This window comes from Halichoeres trimaculatus, unplaced genomic scaffold (assembly GCF_033239565.1).
Source record: "Halichoeres trimaculatus isolate MK-OKI-2021-1 unplaced genomic scaffold, fHalTri1.1 fHalTri1_scaffold_24, whole genome shotgun sequence".
Lineage (NCBI taxonomy): Eukaryota > Metazoa > Chordata > Actinopteri > Labriformes > Labridae > Halichoeres > Halichoeres trimaculatus.
The window spans coordinates 5,627,273-5,654,573 of record NW_027437202.1 but is presented as its reverse complement, the minus strand read 5'-3'; the positions used below and the strand labels follow the sequence as shown (position 1 = coordinate 5,654,573).

The window sequence follows — 27,301 nt, the reverse complement described above, 5'->3', positions numbered from 1 at the left end:
CGCGCACGCATTTACAGCACAAATTAGGCACAAATGTGATTCTTTTATGATTTTTATAGGAAGGAATGAAAGAAACAGATAAAGTGTGAGCCTGTTTATTAAAATTCGAAATAAAAGCATGCAAACAGTGGAAGGAATTTTAAAATGATGTTTCATTTTTTTCTGGAAATGAAGCGATAATTTAGGAGATAATAAGAAACTTTTAAAGCGTCAAACCGAGGAGGAATTTTTGACAGAATCTGTGATAAACACATGAAGCTGGTTACACACAGTGGTGTAACCCAGATTCTAAATTCTGTCCCCTCATCTTTTCTTTTTCTCCGCTAAAAGAGAAAACCTGACTTTGTTTTACCCTCCGCTCCATCCTCTGCTCCTCTCTCCTCCCTCTCCCTCTCTGCTCTGGCCGCGCGCTGTTTTCGGGGAGCTCCTTATAAACTAAATCCAGCGTCCCCGGCTCCTCTTCCTTATTGGTCAGGTGGAGCCGTTACCTCACTCCGGGGCGCGTGACGCAGCGTCTTCACGTATCCTTCATGTGCGTCTCTTCTTGTTTCTTATTGAGAGTCTTGCCGGCGGTCGAAAGGGAGAAACGCGGGGTTCTCAGCGAGCCGAGGAGAGTGCGGGGACGGACCGGGTGCGCTCGATACTGAACACTTCCCATCCCGGGAGGAGAGCGGCGCACAAGAGCAGGCTCTCATTCGCTTTCTCTGTGTGTCACTCGTCCTGGCTGTCTCTCTTACACACACACTTTCTCTGTGTCCCTCTCCAGCACACACACACATTCACACACGGACGCCCGCGCGCACGCACGCTCCGCATACGTCTCCACTTTGCCGGAGTAAATTACGGCATTGATCTTAACGGCGAGTGCGGATCTGTCTCTTGTGTTCGCGCTTTCTTCGACGGAGCGACTTGGAGAAACGCTCGGCAGAGAAGTAAGTAGAAACACCTTTCACTTCCACGCTTTTATTATCAGGATCACTGCTGGGCTTTTTCATGGTGTGTGTTTGAGTGTGAGCTCCCACTGTTAGTCACCAGAGACGGCTCATGTTTGAGAAACATCTCGAAATCGGATGCTTTGGTTGGTTTTTGACTTTTTTTGTGACGAAGTTTGAGCGCGTTTCTGTTCTTCTTCACTTTCTAACACAAGTTTGAAGTTGTTTTAGAGTCTAAACTCGCGCACATAGGAAAGAAAAACACGCTTTTAAATCATATTGCTTCAGATAGTTCATAAAAAAATATATGTCAAGCTCATTTAACTGATCTGGAGTCAGGTTTGTGCGCGTTTTAGGCTTTCACATAAGTACAATTTGTGCCAAATGAGATTGTTGGTGAAACATCTCTGCGTGTCTGGAAAAAGTCCGAGCGTCAAAGAAGCAGCCTGAGCCTTCTGTCACTCTGTGGACAGCGCTGATCTCTGCTCAGAGCGCACGGAGAGAAGTAAAGATCCACTTCTGTGATAAACTACCTAATGTGTTCCTCTTAGAGATGAAGGAGGAAGCCTCTTTAAAACTTCCACATGTAGAAAAAAACTTAAAAGCTGAATTTAAAGAGAAGCTCCACTTTATTCAAGAATGAACCACCTGTGTACCTGTAAATGGAACAATGCAGCAACAGTTGCAGCAACTTCCTTTTTCACTTCTTTATTGTAGTGAAATTAAGTTCTCATTCCTGATCTTCAAATTCAGATTAAATCTCAAGTTTCAGTTCTGATAGAAAAACCACACACACTCACACACATCACCTTTCTCAACACAACTTCCCAAAGCTCCTGTGTTGCTCTTTGTGTTTTATTCTAACATGTTTGATTTTTGTTGTGAAACATTTGCTTTCTCTGACCTCGAAGTTATCGAGCTCCCTGGACCTTGTCTCCCCTCACACTCTGCCCCTCCTGAGTGTGTGTGTGTGTGTGTATGTATGCATGTACAATATGTGTGAGTGTGTGTATCTGGGTCACTGCCTGGATTTGACTCTTTTTTTTTTTTAAACTCAGTCTCTGATTTGAGGATCCAAAGCTGTGCATCTGATTGTTGAAGTCTTCAAAATTCAAACAGTTGTAGGAAGCAGCTTTAATTTGTGAAACATTATCATAGACTTGACCCTGAAATCTTTTTGCAAAGCAGATGCAAACATGTAACATGGGGAACGCTTCGAGAACAAGTGCAAACAAATATCTGCTTCTAGTGTTCATTTGAGTTTTTTTGGTCGTGCTTTTTCTGGAAGTTTCTGAGTTTTTGGCCTTTTTCTGTTCAAATTATTGGGCAAATAGGTTGTTTTATTATTGCTAAGTATTGACCTGTGTGCATTAGATTTAGATTTTCCAATGGTGATGTGTGTGGAAAAAATGGCCTAAGCTCATTTTTGAAGATGCATTTCAAGAATTTAAATGTTTCAGTTTGGATTTCCAGGATTTTTTTTTTACTTTTTGCCTTTTCATTGGAATTGATGGTGGTAGAAAAGAAAAGAGTTTCTACCAATGCAGGAAATTTTTGATAAGTCTGATGATGGATGATATTTGTTCCTTTAAAGCAGAAAAACAAAGCTTGGAATTTGCAGCATAAGAAGAATCAAAATTAAAAACTCGGCTTATTCCTGGTCTTGTAAATGTGAGGTGTATTTCCTCCCAGTCAGGGATCTACTAAAGCGAACTGAAGCACACTCACACACAACAAAAGTCAGCCTCTTTTCCTTCAGACGGGAGTGAAAACCCTCTGACGATAAGAGCCGCTCTTTTCTGTTGCAGCTCAAGACGCAGGAATCAAGGTTAGCCCTCAGAGGACGAGGAGGAAATGGGAAATTATTTCGGTTAAGTGAGGCAGGTGGGGTTTTCAGCCGGACTATTTTCAGAGTGGGTTTTCTAAAAGCCAGAATTGTCTTCTCCGTTTGCAAAAGTCTGCTGAAGCACCAGGTGAAATCTGGTGATCTAACTCCTCTTCTGTTCCTCCTTTCTCCTCCAGGATCCAGTCCCGTACTGAGCGTCTGTGAGGACCCCATGTCATGTCTGTTTAGCCCCCCTGCGTGATGCCTGATCATGACAGCACCACCCTCCTAACCAGACAGACCAAGCGCAGACGTGTGGACATCGGGGTGAAAAGGACCGTGGGCAGCGCGATATTCGGCCGCGTCAGGGAGAGCCTGCTGGACAGCATGAACCAATCACACGGCATGGATCAGGACGGAGACTGCTCGTTGGTCGGTCACGGACATGGAGGCACCGGCGTGGACGGGGAGAAGTCCAACGTTCTGAGGAAGCTGCTGAAGAGGGCCAACTCGTACGAAGACGCCATCATGCCTTTTCCTGGCGCCACCATCATCTCGCAGCTGCTGAAGAACAACATCGGGAAGAATGGAGGGAGTGACTCGGGCTTCCAGGTAACCCTGCACACCTGTCCTCCATCAGGTCGCCGTTAGTAACCGTTAATTAATCCATTGATTAATGTCTTCTCTGATCAGGGGAGTGGAGCTCTGTCCAGCGGAGGCTCAGAGATCCAGGCCGAAGACGCCTGCAGCAACTCCTCTCACGACCGAGACAGCCCTTCAGACTGCCTCTCCCCTGGGCCTCCTCTTCCTCCTCCACCATCCTCCTCCTCCTTTGGACGTCCACCTCCTGCTTCCAGCCTCAACTCCCACGCCTCCTCCCAGCAATCCCTCTCCCTCTCCTCCTTCGACTTGGACCGGCTGTCAGACGAGCACCTCCGCGCCAAACGAGCACGCGTTGAGAACATCATCCGAGGTATGAGCCACTCGCCGCTGGTCCGGTCCAACGCCGGCGACCACAACCAAGAAAGCAACCGAGAGAACGAGAACAGCAGCAACAACAGCAGCAGCAGCAACGACCACAGAGGTGACGGGAACGGCCACAACGCCGGCAGCCTCAACCACAGCCGCAGCGACGGGCCTTCGTCCCTGCTGAGCTCTCCGGGTTCGCGGGGCGGCGTGGTCGGTGTTGGGGAGGTTTACAGGGAGAACAAGAGGAAGCAGCGCCTCCCTCAGCAGCAGCACAGCTTCACCCAGCTGGTGTGTTCGAGGCAGGAGCAGAGGCAGGAGGAGAGGCGGCAGCTCAAGCTGCAGCTGGAGGACATGCAGGTTGGTGTCGAGATGTGAGCTGTGACTTCTGTTTCTTCTTCTGCTGATTTTGATTTGTTGGTTTTAACGTTTTTCTCTGTTGATCAGAAACAGCTGCGCCAGCTCCAGGAGAAGTTCTACCAGATCTACGACTCAGAGACCGAAGAAGAAGACGACAACGGCGATGGCGACCGAGTGAGAGAAAGGGAGGAGGACGGGAACCTGTCGGAGGACAGCATACGCTCCGACGGCCTGGAGGAGAGGCACCGGGACCGAGGGCGGCAGAGCCACGATGACCTCTCAGAGCTGGACCCCGGGCTCTTCCTGGACCGGGCCAGAGCGCTCCTCCGAGAACAGGCAATGATCGACGGCGAGCTGGAGGAAGACGTGGACGGCAGGGAGGAAGAGGAGAGGAGTGGGGAGAAGGTGATGAAGAGGAGAGGAGCAGGAGGACGACAGTTAGCCGAGACGCTGAAGCAGGAGCTGAACTGCGCCGTGTCGCAGGTCGTCGACACCGTGGTCAAGGGCTTCTCCTCGCCAAAGCAGGCCGTCAGTCACCATCATGGCTGCCACAGTAGCACACCTGCTGCACCCTCCTCTTCCTCCAACTCTTCCTCTTCCTGTCCTCCACCTTTTGGCCCCCTCCCCTCCCTCACTCCAGACTCGCGCTTTGGCGGTGGCGCCCTAGCCCTCAGTCTGAACGGGGATGGCAGTCCGACCCCTAACTACCACTCCTCCAGCCAGAGGCTGCACTGCTTCGGCGACGTCATCGTCCCGAGCCCGCTGGACTCATTCGGAGGTTTGAGCGGCAGACTGAGCGGCGTGCCGACGCCTAACGACCAAACTGAGGCGCTGCCGCTGGTGGTGCGTAAAAGCAACGGAGGTGGCGGAGAGAACGCCAACCCTTCTCTTCCTCCTCCTCCTCCTCACCATCCCTCTCTCCATCCTTCACCTCTCACCGCCTCGCTCGGGTTCAGCCCTCCATCCTTTCGCCATCCATTCCCCCTCCCCCTCATGGGTTACCCCTTCCAGAGCCCTCTGGGGCCACACGGAGGCCCCGGGTATCCACCAGGGCCCAAAGACCACAACAGGTCCTCTCCTGATTGCATGGACATGACCCGGGAAACGGTCAGCCTCAGAACCAAAATGGCGTCCCTCGGAGGAGGGCATCTGAGCCACCACCACCACCACCGGCAGAGCTCGCCGAGCCAACACGGGCCAGAGGGTCTGTCCCTGTCCCTCATCAAGTCTGAGTGCGGGGACCTCCAAGACATGTCCGACATCTCGCCGTACTCAGGCAGCACCGTATCCTTCTTAATGAGACGAGGGTAAAGGGATATTTCGCACATTTTCATAGAATAAAAAAGAGGTAGTTGAATTAATTTAGTTAACAATCGATACTCCACCTTCTCGTGGTGGAAATTGTTGCTCAATGATTTTATTTCCCGGCTCTGAGAGTCACATTTTAAAAGCAGTCAAACGCACTGAGACCACTTAGACTCGGCAGCAGCAGGCAGCCGTCAAAGAAAGTCTTTAATATCAATTAATCTGCATTAATTGGTTCCTCTTTTTTCCTGGCTGAGTGGGGAAGATGAAACGGGGCGCAATGGGTCTTGCAAGAGGGGGAAGATTAAACAGGTCGCACGCTGCTCCCTCTCTGGAGCTCTTTTAAGTCGGTGCAGCAGGTTGTGGTGTTTAAAGGCGCTGAGAAAGGCTAGTGAGCCTCCTCTTCATCACACACACACACACACACACACACACACTGTCTGAGACACTCTTGTGCTGTTAGGCTCTCTTTCATCACAAAGACTTTGTACATAAACGCTCAAAGCAAATCATATTTCACTGTCTGTGTGTGGGTGTGGGGTAAGACCTTGTACATAGGAGCTCAAAGCTAATCATATTTCAAAGAGCGCGGGAGAGGCACAGGTGAATGCCTGGCTTTATTGACGGACGCTTTTCTAGATTTGTGAGTTTTAGTGCATGTGTGTGCGTATGTGTGTGTGTGTCACACCTTAAACACTTTTATTTACAATCGTTATCCAGTTTCCTCCCTCCCTCTTTCTCCATCTCTCCTGCTCTTTTTCCTCCACTGGCCTTCACCGGCTGTTGCTCAGCAGCTGTGTGTTCCCTTTCACACACACACACACACACACACCTTTTTCCAGGCGTGTGCACATGGACAGGTGTTTGCAGGTAGCTGTTTATCTTTTCGTCCCTAACCTTTCATATGAAGAGGGCTTCTCCCGAGCCACTGACTCACTCACACACACATACACACACACACGCTTGAAGAACAAAGAGGAAAGAGAAATAAGACTTTGAACCCGTCCAATAGGAACTCCTTGCAGCTGTGATCACAGTGTCGTCTTCAAAGACGAGTTAGATGTTGCTTTAATTAAACAAAAAAAAAAAGAAATATTCGACACGTCTCTTGATCCCGCTGAGCTGTTTCATTCCTAAATGTTTTTCATTCATTAGAAGAAGAAAACATCTTTGAAATCAGACATTAGGACTTCAAAAGATGATGACCACCTTTTTTTTTAGTTTTACATTTGAAAAAAAATCCTAAATTGTTGGGCTTGTTAATCGGGATAGTAGAAAAAATTAAAACAATTCACCTGAAATAGAAAAAATCTTTTCTTGTTTTATTTAATGAGGACTTCCTAACAAACAGTTTTAACATTATTCAGCCTGAAAACAAGCATTTTGATATATTTTTAAATATGATATTAATATTATATTTAATAATTTTTTATATCAGTTTTCAATGAATATTTTTATTTAATATTTTTATTTTATTATTTTTATTTATACAAGAAAAATTAGATAAAATTGAACAAATTGGGTTTAAAAAAAATATTTTTTATTTACTTATTTTCTGATTACCAAAATTTTTCTGATTTTGCTTTACATGATTTAAATTCATTTAAGTAGAATTTAGTTATTTATCTAGTTTTACTTTTTAGACATTTAAAGTCGTAATATCCAGTCAGCAGATGTGTTATCTAAAAGATGAGTCAACTTAACTGTTGCATATTTATCTTAAATACTCAATCTGATCCAATTAAACATAAGGATAAAAGGCGTTTGTACCTTAAATGCACAAATACTGAGACCAAAATCTGAATAAAGGAACCGGGAAGTTGGTAAAAACAAAGTCCAACTGTTCCAGCTTTAAAGCTTCTTTAAAAAGAAACTAAATCTGAAAAATTAAGTTCAAGAAAATATTTTAGGACTCTCCACTCTGGAATAAATTCAGCAAAAACCTGTCGTCATATGATTTAAGTTGTGAGCATCTGTAAGTTTGAAGAGCCATGATTTAAGTTTGAACTGAGGCAACGGGTTGAAATGCACAACCTGAGCCTTCTTTGACTCTAATTGATTTGCAGTTTTAAAGAGGAACGAATCAAACATAAAAATAGTATGAAAAAAAAAAGACAACTGCTATCTTTCCAAACGTGGAAAATGCCACTTTTCATTGTCCGTGAGATAACAACAGTGTCACCTTCAAGCGCTCCTCTCAGAGTCGGGAAAAGAGCACCTTGAATTTTGCAAATCTATGACTCCAACAAGTTCACTCTCCTCTAAAAAAAAAGGCCACACACACTTCTCGTTCATCAACTCTTTGAATTCAGACTCCTCCACTTCATCAACACAGATGTTGTGATATTTCCACCCTCTGTCAGGCGCCGGCCCTTTAAATCATCCTGACCCTCCTCCCCCACACAACGCCCTGACTGCAAGAACAAAACATCCACGGTGTTACAGGTTGATGTTGGGCTTCAAACCGCCTGGCAGTGAGGTTAAAGTGTTTACATCGATCACACACACACACACACATCAAACATTCACACACACACACACTCTTTCTTTCTCTGTTTCAGCTCTGTGTATCTTTAATCCTTTGTACAGAGCTGAGCAGATGTCCCTCATTCATTTATGAATTCACCCCCCCTCCCTTTCACACACACACAAACACACACACACAGAAACACACACACCTGGCAGCAAGGTCAAGTTACAGCTGATACAGAGACACACACATGCGCGCACATACATGAGATCGATCACACAGAAATGAGAAAAAAGGAGGAAGAGAAGGAACATCAGTGGGGTTGTTTATTCACTGACTCACACACACACACACACACACCTGTCTTCTCACACTGAGTCATGTTTGTGAGGCTCTCTGTGCTTGTTTACGTGTGTCAGAAAAGTACGAGACGGGCTGCAGAATTTGGACACAATGTTTTACCTGTGGGTCTCACACACACACACATACACACACACACACACACACAGTGACAGGTTGGTATGAATGTTAACTCACTGATGGTGTTGTTGTTTGCTGACCTGATGTTTCTGCTGCTGAATGAATGATGGACGACTTCGGCGACTGAGACAAAGTGAGCGCATGATTCGTCGTAAAAAAACTCTAACACCAAATTTTTAAATGTAGGAAACTTGCCGAAATTAGCGCCACTTTTGCACTTTTTTCTTGTGCAAAAGTTCAACATTTGTGGGAAGTTTGTGCAACTAAAAATTGGGACAACTTCCACACCAATAAAGAGCTTTTTCAGGAAGAGAAAAGCATCTATGACTGATTTGGGTGTCCTTACCGTAATTATGAGTAAAAATGTGCAACATTTTTTTTATTTTATTTTATCTTTTTTAAATATTGACTTGATTAGTTATATAGAATAAAAAAGTAAAATAAGCAAAAAAATCTAAAATGATTGACAGTTTTTAAGGTGGATATTCTCTACCGTAATTACCAGAATAAGTGTGCAAAAATATTTTGATTTTGCTTTCTAACGCTGACCCAAAACCTTAGATCAAATAAAATTGGTAATATAAATATAAACATAAAAACTTATTAAGCTAGCTACATTAAAATAGAGTGATGCACAGCTAAGAGGTTCTGGTTCTGAAGCAGCTCGTCAAAATCTTTGTTTCCAGTTTGATTAAGTTTGATCTTCACATTTAAAAAATACAACAAAAGCAAAATAACGTTTCAGATGGAGCCTTTCCCCCTCTTTTTCCTGATTGCCGATGCTCCTCTCCCCCTCTCTCCAGCCACATCGGGCCCCTGGGGTTCCTGTGCGGGTGTGTGTACGTGTGTGTGTTTGTCTGTGCGCTAATTGACCTTGCAGGGGGTTCCATTGATTGCCTCATCTTCTCTGATAGATTATAGGGCTGTTAATGTGGTGGGGAAATGGCAGCGTGGAGGGGCACAGCTGTTGTCACACACACTCGCTCTGCGTCCCTGCGACCGGGGCCTCCTCCACAATTATTATTTTCCTCGTTGAGATGCCGGGATGCACACTGAGGCTGCGGAGATGTGGCGGGCGAGTGTGGGATTTGATCCAAAGCCAGCAGGTGCTCGTGTGTTTGGATGTAAAATGGCACGCTTTCCAGAGAACTGGTGCTCTCTCCTTTTGTCTCGAAATGTTGTGTGGTTTTGTTTAACTGTGCTGCTGTTAGCCTTGTGAATTTAGGAGTGGTGAAGAAGCTACTTCCTGTTTCCTTAACATGTTCTATCAGATTCAGGAAGGCTTGTCTCCAAACCACCTGAAGAAAGCCAAGCTGATGTTCTTCTACACCCGCTACCCTTCCTCCAACATGCTCAAAATGTTCTTCTCTGACGTCAAGGTAAGAGTTCGCCCTCTCTGCTTCCTTTCATGATCAGGTTAATTCGCCGTCACTGAGAGGTGATAAAATTTTAAAAAAGTGACGAGGAATAAGGATCTGCTGTGATTTCAGTTACATGTGTGTGTCTGCATGAGACCACGTCGCACAGATGGGTGCTCCAGTCTGTCACGTCTTTGGAGCATAATGAGAGTTTCTGGCCTTAATCGGCCCAGGGGGTGAAGGGAGGGGTCTGAACGCCCACTTTCCCTCTTGCGCACATACTGTAACAACCCAAAACACACACACTCGACAGCCTACTCACTCTCACTGATACAAAAATGTGACAAAGACTTATTTTAGATTTTAGGCAGAAAAACGTAAAAGTTAAAGATTCACAATTTTGAGCGAACATGTTTGAATATTCAGGATTTTCCTCAGGATTCATGTTCAAGTAAAAGTAGTCAGGTGATGAAAAGAGTTAGTGTGTGTTAGGGGGGTGTTTGAGAAACAGGAGGAGGGGGCACAAACAAATGAAAGAGAAGACAACAGAACAACAGCTTTACAAAACAAAGGCGCTGATTGTTTGGTGTTTACAGGCAAAAGGAGCATACGGCTCCTCCACGGATTCAGGACGCTCTATTCAAATGAGCACACACACCAACACTCTCTCACAAACACACACACACCAGCTGCCCTTTGGCTCGTATCTGTGGTGACCACTTCCTCGTGGTAGTGCCACATCCTCACCGGCTGCCATGGCAACAAGGGTCGTTGGGACACGGGGTTGCTAGGCAAACACAAGGTGGATAAGCTTACCTGCTCTTACTGTGTGTGTGTGTGCATGTGTGTGTGTGTGATTAGTCCATTAAGCCATCAGATAGGCGTCATGATAGAGCTTTTTTTTAAAGAAAACACACAAAAAGTTGAGTTTGACAGAAAGTTAGTTATCCTAAAAACTTTTCAGGGACTATTTAATGTGGCGGAAGGCTTTAGAGGGAATTTACAGCCTTATATGTGATGGGATTGACTCATAATACAGTGTAAGTGTCACCCAGTGCAACAGTGTGACTCATTGATGTGTTTTTAATAGTTGCTGAACAACAATGGAGCTCTTTGGAAACATCAGCAGACTCCTCGTACGAGAAACTGTCACTTTGTCGTGTTTTTTTTATTGTCTGAAGAAACACGGTTTCTTAATATTCAGATTTTATGCAAATAAAGGTCGAATTTGGTTTTAATTGAGTCTTTATCCGTGTTAATCTGGCGTATCCTTACGTGGGAGGAACTACTCGCTTAATAAAAAAATGAATCATGTTTAATCCTATTTGTGATGAGCGAGGCTGTTCTGTTCAAGGCGTCAGTGGTGTGTGTATGTGTGTCCTGTTTCATTGTCCCGTCGCATTCATTACTCCGATTATTACCATACTTCCAAAATCCGGGTCAATGTCTCTGTCTCCTCTCTTTCTCACCCTCTCCCTGCCTCCCCCCTCCTTCCGCGGGGAACAATAAGTAGCATGTGTTAGCAGGATCAGGCAGATTCACTGTAAGGGAATTAGGGCCCTGAATGGCTCCCCTAATTGGACTTGAATGGACTTTGTCTCTGGGAAACTGGTTCTTAAAGATGAGCCTCTTACACACAATGGCCGCCTCGCACCGTGTGGGAAGTGGGTTGAGGCGACGACTGTTTTAGGCACACATGAGCGAGCTCACACACATGAACACACACACACACACACACAGGGGGGATCTTAATTATGTAGTGAAAGCTCTTGCCTTCTGACCAGACAATCATATATGTTAGCACGAGACGCTGAGGAGGCTGCCGTCTCGTCTTGAGAGAGTCAGTGAGAGTAATTAAGACCTTGTTAAGACCCGAGGAGTTAGGATTAATTAGACGCTCGCTGGCTCACACTCTCACTCTTTCTGACACACATGTGAGACTCTTGCTCTGAGAGGGTGGAGTGATATCTTGATGCCTCCTCAGCAGGAATCAATTAGTCCGACTAGCTTCTCACCCGGCTCGTCAATTAGGGTGACACCGCCAATTTGGAAACAGCTCACGAACCGACTTCTCAAACATGAAAATACAAAAATCACAGATTAATTCAGCACAAATGTTGAGTGAGGCTCCAGAAACATAAGTTGGAAAACTTCTGACAGCAGCGTTTCTCACAGGAAGCCTTCACTGATACGTTCGTTTGTGTCGAGCGTGCACATTCACGCCGTCCCCTCCAAATCTGCTTGAAGCGGGCAGATTCTTAAAGGATGTGTGTTTGCCCTTCCAACACAGCCTGGAGGGGGGTGACAGTGGCGCCGTGACACTTTCTCTGACACTCTCCCTTTCCCCCCTTTTGGCTGTAAACAGAAAATGGCATTCCTCAAGCTCAGCACTTTGCCCCCCTCCACATCCATCCCCACTATTCTCTTTCTGTCTTTTGTCTCCCGCCTCTCTTGTTTTCTTTTTTTTTTTGGTTCGTGCTGATTGTGATGAGCTGGACGGGGCAGAGGGTGGGTGGGAGGGCAGGTGGCGTGATAGCTGGGTGCTCGCATGTGGGCTTGAGTTCTGTCTACTTGTGAATTTCGGCCTACAACATCCTCTGATGTTTGCATGTTCAGTTTTCAACTTGTGAGACACTGCGTGGAAAAATGAGTCTGGAGCAGTTTGCATCAAATATGAGCAGACGGATTCATGCAAAGCAGCGCAAACCAATGCACAATCCTTCTGCACAAATTTTTCTCTCATTTGCAAAAATCAAATGTTGCTTATTCCCGAGACTTGAGTTGTAATTTGATTCTTGGAAATCAGTTTCCCCTAGAGGCCGAATCTTGTACTGCGGCCATGTCTCTCGAATTATCTGCAAATTGTACAAGGATTAAGATGTCATTTTTCTGATCTTATATTTTTAAGCTGAAATGTGTTTTCATGTTTATTACACGCAGCGTTTTTGTGGGTCAAAACACCCCCCAGCGCACACACTTTCCCCTCCTGTCACTCTCTAAAACCCTTCTGTTACACACACACACACACACACACACAGCCTCCCAATTATGCTCCATTATGTCACCCCCTCTGACAGCTCCTGAAAAAATATCTCTTTCCCCCTCTGTCATCCTCCACATTCCTCTTTTTTTTCATTTAACCTCTCCCCATTCATCTCTCTGGCTCCTCTCTCGTTCCTGTGAGACAATGTCTTGCAACAATACGGAGCTTAATCTCCGTATCAAAGCCGTTTTTCCCCTTCGCTGAACACTCACATGCGTGCACTTTCACTGAGCACACATCGACACAGACTCATGACGCTGGAGCTTTCACTAAAAACACTCCTTTCTTCACGTGAAGGACTAAATTACAAAGCAAACCTTCTTTAAAGAGAGCTAAAAACGCCTGACCCGTGCACCACAGGATGATCATTTGTGTATTCATGAGTGATTGTTGTGCCATATTCGGAGTGAGGTTAAGACGAGTGAGACGACATGGCGTCATGCAAATATCAACAAAGCAAACATGAGGCTGTGTTTGTGTAACGCTGCAGGATCAGGAGGATGTTAGAAATCAGAAACAGCGCCTTAAAGCTGCTGAAATGATCCGTTTCTAGAGTCCAGATATTTCTCAGTTAAACACAATTAAAGCTCATGTGAGGGTCTTTATGTTCATGTTGAGTCTGGCGCCCCCTGTGGACAAACTGATACCTGATTCACAGCAGTTGAAAAAGTGAAGTTTGGATGTGTTGGGTTGTTTTGCTGATGGTTTTGTTGCTTTTCCCGGTCTTAAAAAGAGGCTTTTGCACACCACAGCGACGCGAATTGCAACAAATTTAGAGGCGTCACATTCAATCTCCACAGCTATTCTCCTCCAAACAAAGTTTTTGTAGTTTTTATGTCGTTTTGTCGGACACAAAGACAATCAATGTTGAATGTTTTGGTATGTGACTTGTCAACAACGAGCGTTTTGATTGGTCGGACGTGTACTCATCAAAAGCAAAACTTTCAAAAAACAAAAGCCGCAATTTTGCTCAGCGAAAGACATTGCTGGTGTGAAAGCTTGTAGGTTCTAAAAAATAAATAACGTGTGAAATATTCACGCAAAAATTATGCGTCTGGTGTGCAAAGGGCTTTAGTCTTATAAAGGGATGGGTACTGAATTTTTTACTTTTAAAGGTACCGACCAAATTCTGTCAAAGGTACCAGGTACCAATTCATGTAAAACAAAAGGTGCCATGTTTAGGTTCCCTAAACGCATCACTGTGAAAGTGAGGGAGTGAAAGAGTAGCTGAATTTCCATGATGGCCATGAACACAGCATTGCAAGATTATAATAGAGAAAGACAGATATGGATTTTTTGGGGCCGATACTGATTATTAGTAGGCAAGGTGGCACCGATAACCGATATTTGTAGCCGATATTCATTTACAGTCGAAGTGAAAATGTTGGTATAAAAATTTTGAACAGTACAACTCCAACACAGTGCAGGAAACAACTCAGTTTTGAATTGGTTTCATATTGGCCGTCAGATAAAAAAATAAGGCCTGATGCCGATATGCTTCAAAATGCCAAATATCGGCCTCAATAATTGGCCCGGCCAATAATCAGTCTTTCCCTATTATAAATTGAAGAATACATGTCTTTTTACCACATTAACACAAAAAAAGTACCGAAAAGTGGTACCGTTGAGTACCAGTACCGATTGCCAGGTACCGGGCATCTGTACCGTAACGTGTCAAATGCAAGAGGTACCCATCCCTAGTCTTAGAACTGTTAAAACAAGAGTTTTAATTTCGATGACATTCAATAAGAGCGCTTCTTTCACCCTCAGTTCAACCGCTGCATCACCTCCCAGCTGATCAAGTGGTTCAGCAACTTCCGGGAGTTCTACTACATCCAGATGGAGAAGTTTGCCCGGCAAGCCATCAACGAAGGGGTGACGGCCGCAGAGGAGCTGTCGGTGGGGCGCGACTCGGAGCTCTTCAGGGCGCTCAACATGCACTACAACAAGGCCAACGACTTCGAGGTAAGACGGGTTTACGACTTCTAAATATGCAAAATCTTCAGGTTTGCAGGATTTAAGCTGCAGCTTTGCACGATGCATTTTATCCTTGCACAAAACCTTTTAAAAGACAAAAAAATCTAAAATCTGAGCGTCTCCTCGTTCAGTTCCTCTACCCTCGCTTCAAACGTCCTCTACCAAGTCAGCTGTTCAGAGCGCAACAGTCACCTCACGATTCTGCTGAGGTGTGGATGTCGCAGAGTGTGTGTTTGTGTGTGTGTGTGTGTGTGTGTGTTCGATGAGGCGAAAGAGGACGCCGCTCCAGGCGCGGGTGTCCTTGTCAAAGCGATTTGCAGAAGTCACATTCTCCCCCTCACTTTTTTCCCTCCTAATATTGGTCTGAGGGGACCTGAGGGCCCTTAAACTGTTCGACGTAACATCAGCAGCATTTAGATGTCCATTATCGCACACTTTGCCTCTGACACACACACACTTTTTTTTTTTTTTTTTTTTTTTTTTTTGCTTATGGAGAGAAATGTCGCCGCTTGGTTGGAGCTTAAATGCACAAAGAGTGGAGATTTGCAGACACAACACAAACACGCAGGGAGATTTTAAGGTATCTGGGTGTTCTGTTTTGGAGGGATGAATAGCGACGCTTTGCATCTTTTGCATAACAAGAGTCAGGTAGCTTTTCACAGGTGTGTATGTAAAGAACCTGCACGGGAAACACACACTCGCATGCAAATCATCCGTGTGTTTGCTCTCTCTCGCCGTCTTCAGAGGGGTTATTTTAGGGTCTGTGGGGCACGGGTCAGGTAGAGTTTAGGAGCTAAAAGAAAAGCTCGGAGGTGTTTGATTTATGTAAACGACGCTCAGGCTTCTTTGTCCATTAGTTTCAGCTCATTTCAGAGCGATATGAAAATCCACTTCAGGAGTTAAGCAAACTTTAAGAGTGGGTAGTTTGAATACTGAGGATCTTCATTTGCAAGCAGAGACTGTTTTACACGTTTAGTCGTTAGGTTTTCCTCGTGCGTCCTTTGCTCAATGAAGCAGCGTTGTGTTTGCAAAGGTAGGTATAAATTTTCTTCCTGTACTTCGTCCCCTCCTCTGCCTCCTCCTTTCGTCCGCCCTGAGGGAACATTACCGGCGAGGGACCTTCTCTCCCTCCTCCTCTGTCAAACTCAGAGGCGTGAAACTGGAACCGTGGCCGAATCAGCAAGTCTCCCGACACACACACACACACACACACACAGAAGTCTTCTCCTTTAGCCAAATTTAGCATCATCAGACTTCCACCTTGGTTTGTCCCCGGCACACACCTTCACTCCTCTCCTCTCCTTCCACCTTTCCTTCTCTCCTTTCCTCATTGAACACCCTGACAGCTTTTATCCCTCCACCTTTTCATCCGCTCGGGAAAAGGCCTCGCGAGGTTAAATAATTAGCATTTATGATGTTTTTCTTGTTAATCCGAGTCAACGCCGCGTTCTCCGCTTTGACGGCTTGAAAAAAGCTCGCATCATTAGTCACTGTACACGGTCAGCATTTTAAACAGTCGTCGCAGATTAGTGCGGGAGAGTTTAATGTGTTGTCTTCGAAAGTTGGCGTAAACAGGCCTCGGTAATTAAAGCAGCTCCATTAATTACCTCCTCTCCTCTCCTCTCCTCTTCAGCCATTCTTTCAACTCTTCTTTCTTGTTTACCTCTCCATCAGCGCTGTCTCCTCCTTCCTCCCCAGTCCCTTGTTTCTGAAACTATTTTGTCCTAATTGCGGCTCTGCCCACGAACTAATGAGGAAGAAAGGAAGGAGGCTGGAGGAAACAGGGAATAGTCTTCAAATAAAGAACGGGAAAACAAAAAGAGGCAGAGAGGTTTTTTTTCTGCCAGGACACTCGGGGAAAGGTGTCAGCTTCAGCGTCTGCCAAGAGGAAGAGAAACGTTTCCCCTTTCTTCTTTTATATCGAGAACAGATTGAGTTGTTTAAGGCTGCCAGTAGCTTTGGACGGAGAGTCTTAACTCGTGGCAGAGTGTGTCGAACCAACTGAGCGTTTATTTCTCAAGCAGGATAAGTCGAGGTCAGGAGGGTAGGAAGGGATGAAGTTGTCATAACTTAGAGACAATGAGACGTTTTCAGCCTTCTAGAGGACGTTCTCATCTTTCCAGTTCAAGGATCCTCTCTGCCTCCGTCAGCACCAACCCTCGGCACAGCTGCGCCTCACACACACATGTCCACACCGACATACACACAGATCCTCATTTGTGTCCGAATGAAAGAGCAGCGATGGTCGCTCTTGAAGGGTGGGTGTGGCTGCTGCTAAAATGTGCCCTTTGACTTTCTATCTCACACACACTCACACTCACACACACCTGGAGGCCATGCGGTGGTCACACACTCACATTTCAGGGCTATCTGGTTTCATAAGCCGTTCTCTTTGTGAAAAGATGGAGTTCTCATGTCTTTCTCCGCCGTTTGTCAGGCTTTGTGCGTCTTTATTCATCTTTTTCCGCTTCCTCTTCATCTTTAGAGAATAAACAGGTGTGTGTGTGTTAGCGTGTGTGTGTGTGTTGTGGGCTCAAGTCTCAGGACTTGATTCTAAGAGTGGGCTCTCTTTCACATCCTCACAAAAAACTAATCTATCGATCTAACGACTGAGAGGAGCACATGTGGAGAAATGAAAGTGAAACTTAAGTATCAATCTCATCACCCTAGTACTGATCAGTACTGATCCCAACATTGGCATCAATTTATCGGTTTTATGATAACACACACACACATTTCTAACACTACACCTGTCCCCTCCCCACTCTGATCCCTCCGTTATCTGCAGATTTGGGCCATCGCTTCATCTTCACACGCCGGGGTTCACACCGTCTCTTCAGAAGTCGCAGAAAACTTCTACAAAAATATGTTTATATGCATCTGATCTTTGCCAAATCTGTTTCTAAAGCAGCTCCGGGTGAGCGCGCAGGCCCCAGAGCTAAAGAGTCTGACGCTCGAGACTGCGATTTGCATCCTGCAACATAATTTTAGCTGTAGGCTGAAGAAAAGATCAAGGTTTTGCTGGAAAGTATACCAAGAGTCAGCTTTAGATTCTGCAATATTTAACCAGCGTGTTGATCCTGACTTAACCTCAATAGCGTGAGGAGAAGCGGAGGAAGTTAGCCGAGTTTGAGCTTTTGAAAGAAAAATTTAAAGAAATAATCGAATAAAAACTAAACTTGCACACATAAGTAACTCTTCTCCGTCTCCTTTCTGCTCGACAGAGAGCGGCGTGCTGCAGACAATGCCACCTGCCAGTTTCTGTCACTATAATTATAGCTATCTGCCTGCAGTGTGTGTGTGTGTGTGTGCTGGTGTGTGAAATGTGTGTGTGTAAATGTGTGTCTTGGTATTCCAGTGGAGAAGAAGGAGGCATCATCTTTGTCACTGAGCCTGATTGGAGTCACGAGGAGGCAGCGGTGTATGTGCGTGCATGTGTGCTCTTCCTGTGTGTGTGTGTGTGTGTGTGTGTGTGTGTGTGCAGTGATTCCCCTGCCCCAGCTGTCTCCTTAGCTTTAACAATAGGCCTGCTAACAAAGACGTGGCCTTCAGCCTCCGTCATGTGATACTAGTGGTCTGCAGCCTCGCAGTCAGATGACCCGCGCTATTGTCCTCTATGGGTGACACACACTTGCACACACACACACACAAGGAGGAACACAACACACACTAAGCCAAGGAAGCACAGCACGTGTATTAAAAGGACACACACTCATGAGATAGTGAGGACAGACACACACGGAGACGCAATCTCAGGACGCAGACCCTTCCTCTGGGTCACATGCAGCGCGGACAAAGAGAAACTTTATTGCTATTGTCCTGGTGACAGTGAGATCAGTGACTGATTGACAAAAGAGCAGCAGAGAAAGGAAACATATTGCTGATGTCCTGGAGGAGAAGGCGCCCGGTGGTTTCGCCTTGCAGAGAGCGGAGAGGTGGTGTGTTCGGATTCAAAACAGCTGATATAGTTATTTTTTACATTCTGAATCCTGCAGGAAAAATAATGGAAGTGCAGTTCCTCCTTTGTCCACTTGAGGCTGGCCCCAAAAGTGAGCGATTTCCCTATTAAAGCCTATGTTAAACTCTTATTTTTCAATTTAAGACATTTACAGCCTGGTACGGACGCAGTTTTTGACCCTTAAACTCCACCATACAGACGTTTCAAAGTCAAAGAGTTGCATACTCAATCGGGGGCGTGGCTAATTTGACTGACAGGTGGCTAAAGCCCCACCTTTGCCAGGGTCTGTTCACAAGACATTGGTTTCAGGGTGGGACGCAAAAGTTTTGTTGTTGTCAGCCGACCTAAAACACAACTTTTGAAAACTTTTGAAACTTTTGAGAGAGGCCTCCAGAGTGGGATTTTTTTGGAAACACTGCCGACACTGTTGCTGTGTTAACAGTAAACAGGCGTTTTCAGTGGAAATGCTGATGTCATCCTCCGCTTTGTGCAACGACATCTAACATGACACCAGATTATCGGCTCAACTCTAGCGGCTTCTGAACGAGACAGTTATAGCGCCACCTACAGGCCTGGCATGCTTACTACAGCATTTCCGTGTATACACAGAATTTTTCACTGCATTTTTGGATGAAACGTTATTGCCTCAGCGTCAGCAGCTCCAATATGGTGACTGCTTTTTTTTGGCACCACTAGCTTGTGACGTCACAACCATGTTTCCACGCAGCCTGTAATGCAAACGCTGTGCATGTGCAGCGGCGACATGCTGGGTCCTCTAACTGGCGAGCTAAGCAAACCCTGACCACTTCTTCCTGCAAAACACAACATGCAAAATGCAATGACAGAATGCTGTGAGACTTGCGACTGTTATTTTATGATCATCATGTATGGAAATAATTCGACCCAGTGGGGTTGATATCTTGGCTGAATCCTCCCCCCCTGACTGTGCGTTGACGTCAAAGATGTCGCCGCCTCCTCCTGCTCCTGTGAGACTGGAGGGCAGAAGAAATGATGCAGCTTTTAAATATTTCTCTCTGAGACGGAGTCCTTTCACGGCTTTTTAATTAAATATTCAAGGTTGGATGCGGAGCGAGGCCTTGCTCTTGTTTATCTTTTTAGTTTCTGCTCAAAAAATCTTTTCAGCGCATCATGTCCTCATTCCTCTTTGTTTTTTAACTTTCCTCTGACCTGTTTGTGGTTTTCTAAAGCTTCTTGGAAAGCTTTATCATCTCTGCTTGTCACACCGAAGCGGTTCTCCAGGAGAACCGGTGCGAGAGGCAGCAGGAGAGGAAACAGGAGCCGATCCTCGAGGAGCTCACAGATGGAAAGAGGAGAACACATATGCATGCAGGCGGGGGTGTGTGCGGGAGTTTTGAATCAAAACAGCAATGTTTTGGACACAAATGAAGGAGTGTCTGTTTGAGTGTGTGAATCAGAGTTGGAGTGATGTCATTGGAGACGCAGGAGCACGCTCAGTGTGAAAATGAAGATTCAATGAGCACGTTTTGATCGATTAACAGGAGAAAGTGAAGCTTTGGAGGGTGAATTTCCATTTTTCACTTCCTGTTGAAGGAGGAAGGATTAGGGAGACTCTCTAATCTGGATGTGTGTGTGTGTGTGTGAGTGAGTGTGTGATCGTATTTTCCTGCCAGGGTGTGTGTGACTAAAGCCAGGCCTGATAGCAGAGAGAGGAGGAGAGGAGGAGGAAAAAGGAAGCAGATGCTTGAGCGTTGGCACCAAAATGATATGTCCACTCAGACACACACACAGGAACACACACACACACAGAGCAGGGTCCACAGAGGGAGCAGTGCACAAAGGAGATCCAGTTTGGTCTCAATGAGACTCTGACGGACGGTGAAGTGGACCTCGAGGCCACAGAGGGAAGTAGAAAGGAGCTGCTGCAAGACAGCTGAGCGTAAAAAAAAAAGTGGATCTCCTCCCTCCTAAAACTGAAAACCCTCTTGATCTAAAAACAACCGTGATCATCACTGAGGACAGAAACCTGCAGCCTTACTTTACAACACGCCAAACAAGCGCACACATGTGTACACACACTTGAGTAAACATCACCGTCGTCTCCTGCGTTAATGGAGGAAAGCAGACAGACTTCAAGTAAAGCAGAAAACAGAGTCACACACTCTCACACACACACACACACGTCGCCTCTGTTTGCACACCTTGAGAATCAAACATATGGTGTTTGTAGAGTGATTTCTTAAGAGCCCGGTGTGTGTGTTTGTGTGTTTTGTGCAGAATGGAGAAGAAACAGAGGGATGGGTGAAAAGAAGCAGGTGGGGTTTGATAAGGAGAGGTGAGAAAATGGAGTCAAGTGAGGACACAGACACTCAGGTCTGACGTCTTCATCACGGTGAGAGAAGAAGAGGAGAGGGGATTAGAAATTTAGATGAAGAGAAGAAGAAAGTGGACCAAGAGAGAGGATGAGGATGACAGAAAAGCTTTGAGAGAAAAGAAACAAACTCCTTTTATTTATCTTGAATGTATTCAAGAGCATCCAAAGCCTTTTTCCCACTGAGAGGTTCAGTTCGGTTCATCTCAGGGACAAATCCCTAATCAACCAAATGTACCCTACTGTACTGTACCATACTGTACTGCACTGTACCGTACCATACCATACAGTACCGTATTGTACCCTATTGTACCGCACCACACCATACCGCATCGTATTCTACCATATTGTACCGTACCACGCTGTACTGCACTGTACCGTACCATACCATACAGTACTGTACCGTACCATATCCTACCGTACCGTATCGTACCGCACCGTATCGTACCGCACCATATCGTACCGCACCTTATTGTACTGCACCTTATCGTACCGCACCATATCGTACCGCACCATATCGTACCGCACCTTATTGTACCGCACCTTATCGTACCGCACCTTATTGTACCGCACCTTATCGTACTGCACCTTATTGTACCGCACCTTATCGTACCGCACCATATCGTAACGCACCTCATCGTAACGCACCTTATTGCACCGCACCTTATCGTACCGCACCGTAGCGTAACGCACCTTATCGTAACGCACCTTATCGTAACGCACCTTATCGTACTGACCGTATCTTACCGTACCGTATCTTACCGTACCGTTCCACTTGTTGTGACCGGTCTGACCCAAAATTCCTGGATGTCTTCTATCGTTGCTCTTTGTTTCCTGTGTCGCGTTTTTTCATCATTAGTGTGGGGTACACTGTGTCATGCTGTCATGTTTTGGCGTTGCGCTATTACATGACTGACGCGGGTATCGGCCTGCGGCTAACACACTGCCTACCAAGAAAGGCGTGGTTGGCTGTGGAGACTCAGATAGGATCAGGCTTTACCAATCTAAACCCTACCAAACTATACTGATCCGTACCGCACCACTTGGTGGAAACAGGGCTGTACTTTGCAAGAGTTGACTGCAAAAACAATCTACAGGTCAGCAAAAAAGAGGTTAAAATGTGCCAAAAGTTGAAAATAAGTCAACAGATTATGGATACTAAGAAGTGATAACTGAGTCCACCTATGAGGGTTGTCTGGGAGGGTCAAAGCCCGGCATGCACAGAGCGCCTAGGCTAGTTTTAAGTTAACAGAGGTGAATACATGCAAGAGAAATCGGATCCTCAACCATGTTTTTAAACTGTTTGTCTGACTATGAGGACATTAGACTAGAGCGGTAGTAATACACTGATTTTACACTTTGATACGATACACAATATTGAGCCCCCAATAAGTTATAAGTATCATGATTCTCAGAAAGGGTTTCTTGGAGTTCCAAACCCCGCTGAGCAACTTTAATTTTACTGCCATAGTATCAGAAACTGCTTGAATCGTGCTAATATAAAAGTTCAGAGCCATAAATAACACAACAGCAAAGTCACTGCAGAAAGAAGCCAGAAGCTTTAATTCTGTTTTATTAAGACTACGTTCAGATGTGTTTAAAGGTCGGTGTATCTGTAAAGAAGTAACCTACTTCTAAAGTCTCTCCTTTAATCTAAAAATAATTTTAGTGCCCTTTTCTGCTCGTGTCCTGCTCTGTAAAAAAACGACTAAATTAGCAAAGCGGACGTCACTGTTGCTAAGAGCTGACTGCTTTGTGCACTTCAGGTGTTGTAGCTTCTTTCACTCCTGCGTTTAACTCTTTCTCTCTGATTCTGTCGGACAAGAAGAGGGGAGTGAAATTTCTCCAAAAGAGGAGAAAAAAATGGATTAACCGACTTGACTACGAGAGCAAAGTTTCTTCCTGGAAGTAGAAATTCTCTGTCGTAATAAGAGATGTCTGAAAACAGCGCAAATTTCTCTGAAGACGAGTATTCCTAGAAGAGATGATGAGAGGAAGAGAAACCCGAAAAAAGAGGGATGCAGGGCGTCCCTCTAGGCCTCTTTGTTGGGCAGTGATTTAGAGATTTACAGGCTCTTGTCCTTCTGTGTGTGTGTGTGTGTGAAGAGAGAGTAATTGAGCCTCCCTTCATCCAATATTTACCCACCAAACCGGAGCAATCATGCGAATTATGTTTACTGGGAACCAAGTGTCCTTTCTTCCTCTTTATCTTTCTCTTTCTCACTTTCCTTCCATTCCTCGCTCGCGCTGGCGCTCTTGGCAACTACACGGCGAATCGAGATCCAAGCCAGGAGCAAATCACACACAAACACACACACACATGCGAGTGTGCACAGACACACACTTATGGGGGAGACAGGCCCATCTGTATTGATGATGGCCTAATTTAGATCTCTTTATTGGACTGATTTACGATGGCCAGACAAATCTGGGCATCTGGACATAAGTGTGTGTGTTTGGGGTGTGTGTTTATCCAATATCCTCTCCTGTTTCAGTGTGTTTCCAGAGTGTGTTTTCCTACCTTTTCTGTGAATCAGCGGTGATGCTTCCTTTTCGTTCTTGACGATGACGCAGAATCAAGACCCTGGATGATGCAAAAACACAAAACATGAGGTCAAGGTTACTGATAGTGGTTTTTGATCTCTGATACAAGCAAAAACTGAGCAAGAGACGTATTTGTTTTAATTTTGCTCTTCGTTTTGAAAAGAAGACGTCAAGCAGAGTGGAAGATGTGAAGGAAGTGATAAGAAAGACGGGTTTTGCGAGATGAAAGAGGATGAGGAGGTAATCCAGGAGGGAGGAGACGCCTCAAAGGGACATTCATCCTTGAGATCAAGCTCAGGTTTTAACTTTTATTTGTCCCAACGGGCGAATTCGCTCTGAGGATTTCTCCGAATCTGGCAGAGAAAGTAAAAAATCTTGAGGAGTGTTTGTTTTCGTGACGCCTGAGTTAGACCTCGAGGATTTGTCGGTTCTAAAATCCACAAACTTCTTCGAATCTAACCCTGTCTTCTTATAAAGCAAATAACTTTATTGATCTTTGTTGTGTTCATGTGGAAGTGTGTGTGTGTGTGTGTGTGTCTACAGTCTAGTCTATAGTGAGACAGTGACAGAGGGCCTCATTGAAATAACCGCGGTCTCAGGGGTCCGGCTAAAAAAAAACGGAGAGGGCAGCGAGAGTAGACGGAGTATATGAGAGTCCAGGGAATCATTTAGAGTGTGTGTGTGCCAGTGTGTGTGTGTGTCATCCGTTCTGGTGGCGGCTAACCTTGGCATGTCCTGCCACGCGTGACGGGGTTACACCCAGACGGTGTCCTCTACGGGTGTGTGTGGGTTTGTTGGGGTGTACGGGAGCACAGGAGCATGCACCTCGTCTGGGAGAGTGTGTGTGTGTTGCAGTGTGTGTGTGTGTGAAAAAGAGACAAAGAAGAAGAGGAGGGGAGAAGAGGGGGGGTTACACTCGTCAGGTTGTTTAGTGTCTTTGAATGATCTTGCCCCCGGGAGAAAGGGCAGAAAAAGAATGAAAAATGTGTGTATGAGTGTGTGTGTGGGGTACTGTTCTCCTGTCACACACTCTCACACACACACACACACACACACTTGTGATGACAGTATATTTATGCCTGCATGTGGAAGGACAATTGGATCCCTGCAACCCTTTTCTTTAAACTCACACACACACACACATGCGCGGTGACGGATCACAGACAACTGTTCACCTGCCATTGCCAAGGACTGAGCGTGTCATCCGTCATACGTGTGCAGAAGGAACTCACACACACACACACACACACACATTAACGGAGCTGTTAAGAAAGGGGAAGTATATTTAGAGGAAGTTGAGAGCTGAGGAAGAACTCGGTACAGGAATAGTAAAATATGGACACCTGAAACACACGCACACCTCTACTTCTTCTTCACCGCTTTCAGCCGCAGACGCCGCTCACTTCGAACGCGTCATGAGACTCAAAAGATGATTCCCACTCTTCTTACGACACAAAAGTGAAGCCAAAACCTCAACCTTTATCTCTCTTGGGATAGTTTTATTTTTAGTCGAACTTCCTCAGAGCGCTAACAGTTTCCTTTTTCTCCTTCCCTCAACTTTAGGTTCCTGATCGGTTCCTCGAGGTCTCCCAGGTGACACTTCGTGAGTTTTTCAACGCCATCGTAGCCGGAAAAGACGCAGACCCATCCTGGAAGAAGGCCATCTATAAAGTGATCTGCAAACTGGACAGCGAAGTCCCCGAGGTCTTCAAATCCCCGAACTGTCTACAAGAGCTGCTCCACGACTGACTAGGACGAGGGCGGGAACTCAAGAAGCCTTCGAAGGCGGTTCGGAGACTCTGCGTAGATTAGACCGGGCTCAGACTCACGAGTCGAACTCACAAACACGCTGAGACTTTTTCAAAGCAGGACAAAGAAAAGTGAACTTTGCACTTACAGAAAAAGCTCCCCGCCTCCTCGCTCGTCACTCTTCATCCCGGAGCGTCACCATGACGATGAAGGATCAATCTTCGCTGGCGTGGCGTCCGGAGCGCTCTAAAAATAAAGATAATATATACAGATCTTTTTATCGTGGATGTTTTTAAGTTACTTGGACATTTTTGGGACAAAAAAGTGATGTTTCTGTATTTTTCCTCCTTTGTATAAGCTTCTCTTCTATGAACCCTGAGCCCCTCACATAAAAACACACACACACACACCTTCACACACACACACTATCCTCTTGAATAGGAAAGCACAGTAGCATTCCCAGTCCTCACCCAAACCCAGACAAACTGGCTTAGTTGTTGTTGATTTCCCTCTTCTTACTGTACTGAGACGCACTGGGTGTTTGTTTGTTTGTTTGTTTGTTTGTTTTTTTTCTTTTGGACCGTGTGGCTCTCCCGGCCCCGCCCCTTCCTGGCCGCCCCTCTTTAGCTGGTGTTGCATTCAGGGACCCAGAGCACCAAGGAAAACACATTTCAGGTTTTTTTTAATTTTGGAAAACTTCAAACACTTGAACCAAATGTGATTTTAAATGTTGCGTTCAAGTTCGCTCGCATTTGGTGACTTGATTTCGAGGAAAAGAGATTAAGACCATTTACTTTGGGAAGAAAATCATTTTTTAAATCAGTGAAATCTGTTTTTAAGATTGTGTGAATCATCCTCAAAGATGCAGAAACATATTGCTCCTCTTGAACTCTTTTTGGACACAGAGGAAGCAGGAAGTAGAAGTCGGAGAGGATTTGATTTAAAGGCTTAAAAATCCAGATAACAAAAGTGATGCTGCGCAGATTAGCATCATGCATCTCCAGCTCCATCACTCATGTTTTTCCATAAACTAAGACTGTTAGACTGAATTTGTCTGTTTAAAGGTTTCACTTTCCTTTTATCATTCCCTGATGATCACATTCATCCACGGTGCTTTAAACGCGTCAATCTTTGGTGATAAAAACCTCACAGCGTAAAGGACTTAGACTGCAAAAACTGAAATCTCATCAAGTGTTTTTGTCTTATTTTGAGTAAAAAATGTCTTATTACACTTGATATGAGCCACATCCAACTGATCAGGGCAGAAAAATGTCTTGTTTCAAGTTATTCAAAGACAAAAATGAATCTAGCAAAGCAAGAAAAATTTGCTTGAAACTAGAATAATTTCCAGCTCAGATTGAGTCTAAAACGACTTTTTCTTCCAAAAATAAGACAAAAACACTTGATAAGATTCCAGTTTTCTCCTGTGATCCAACCAGCCATTCCAAACCCACCCTCACCGTCTGCTCGGACTGGTCTCTGAGCTCTGGGAGCCAGGAGGGGCGGCCGCAGCGACCAGGTCACGTGTGAAGTGTTTAAGGTTTTAACAGCAGAAAAAAAACGAGAACATGCTGATATTTGTAGCTTGTATAGATGTAATAATGACTCTGATCACTCTGATATTGTTATTATTTATAATTGAAATAATTATTCCTATTAATGTTATTCTGATGATGATGATGATGATGATTATTAATGCTTGCTACAGATTTGACCAGTGGTTTACTCATTGTTTCTCATCACACTGCAACAGGAAATAAATTATTCTTTGACAAAAAAACAGACGAAGAAGACGACGACGAGCGTGTTTGTACTTTCAGCGCCTGGCGGAGGTGCAGAGGGCGTCGACCTCGGCATACAAAAACTCGCCATCAATAAAAGCTGTAACTAGGCAACGTGATGATGGCCGCTTTAACTCCGTCCATGCCCTCCTCCTCCTCCCTCCTCCTCTCGCTGCCTCTCTCTGGATTCTGTACAGGAGACA

At 45.3% G+C, this 27,301-nt stretch overlaps 1 protein-coding gene across 1 annotated transcript; it reads left to right on the top strand.

Moving 5' to 3' along the window:
* The first annotated feature begins 540 nt into the window (after positions 1-540).
* LOC141786156 (prospero homeobox protein 1-like) lies at positions 541-26,686 on the top strand. Its single transcript, XM_074664890.1, has 7 exons — positions 541-932; positions 2,955-3,369; positions 3,451-4,083; positions 4,171-5,367; positions 9,610-9,717; positions 14,510-14,704; positions 25,132-26,686. The coding sequence occupies exons 2-7, from the start codon at positions 3,019-3,021 to the stop codon at positions 25,315-25,317; spliced, it is 2,670 nt and encodes an 889-aa protein (XP_074520991.1). The 5' UTR covers positions 541-932; positions 2,955-3,018; the 3' UTR covers positions 25,318-26,686.
* The last annotated feature ends 615 nt before the right edge of the window (positions 26,687-27,301 follow it).

Coding starts and splice junctions, on each gene's coding strand:
- LOC141786156 (XM_074664890.1), top strand. CDS start 3,019: ATGCCTGATCATGACAGCACCACCCTCCTAACCAGACAGACCAAGCGC. Junction 3,370..3,450: donor GGAGTGACTCGGGCTTCCAG/GTAACCCTGCAC, acceptor TTCTCTGATCAG/GGGAGTGGAGCTCTGTCCAG. Junction 9,718..14,509: donor TGTTCTTCTCTGACGTCAAG/GTAAGAGTTCGC, acceptor TTTCACCCTCAG/TTCAACCGCTGCATCACCTC.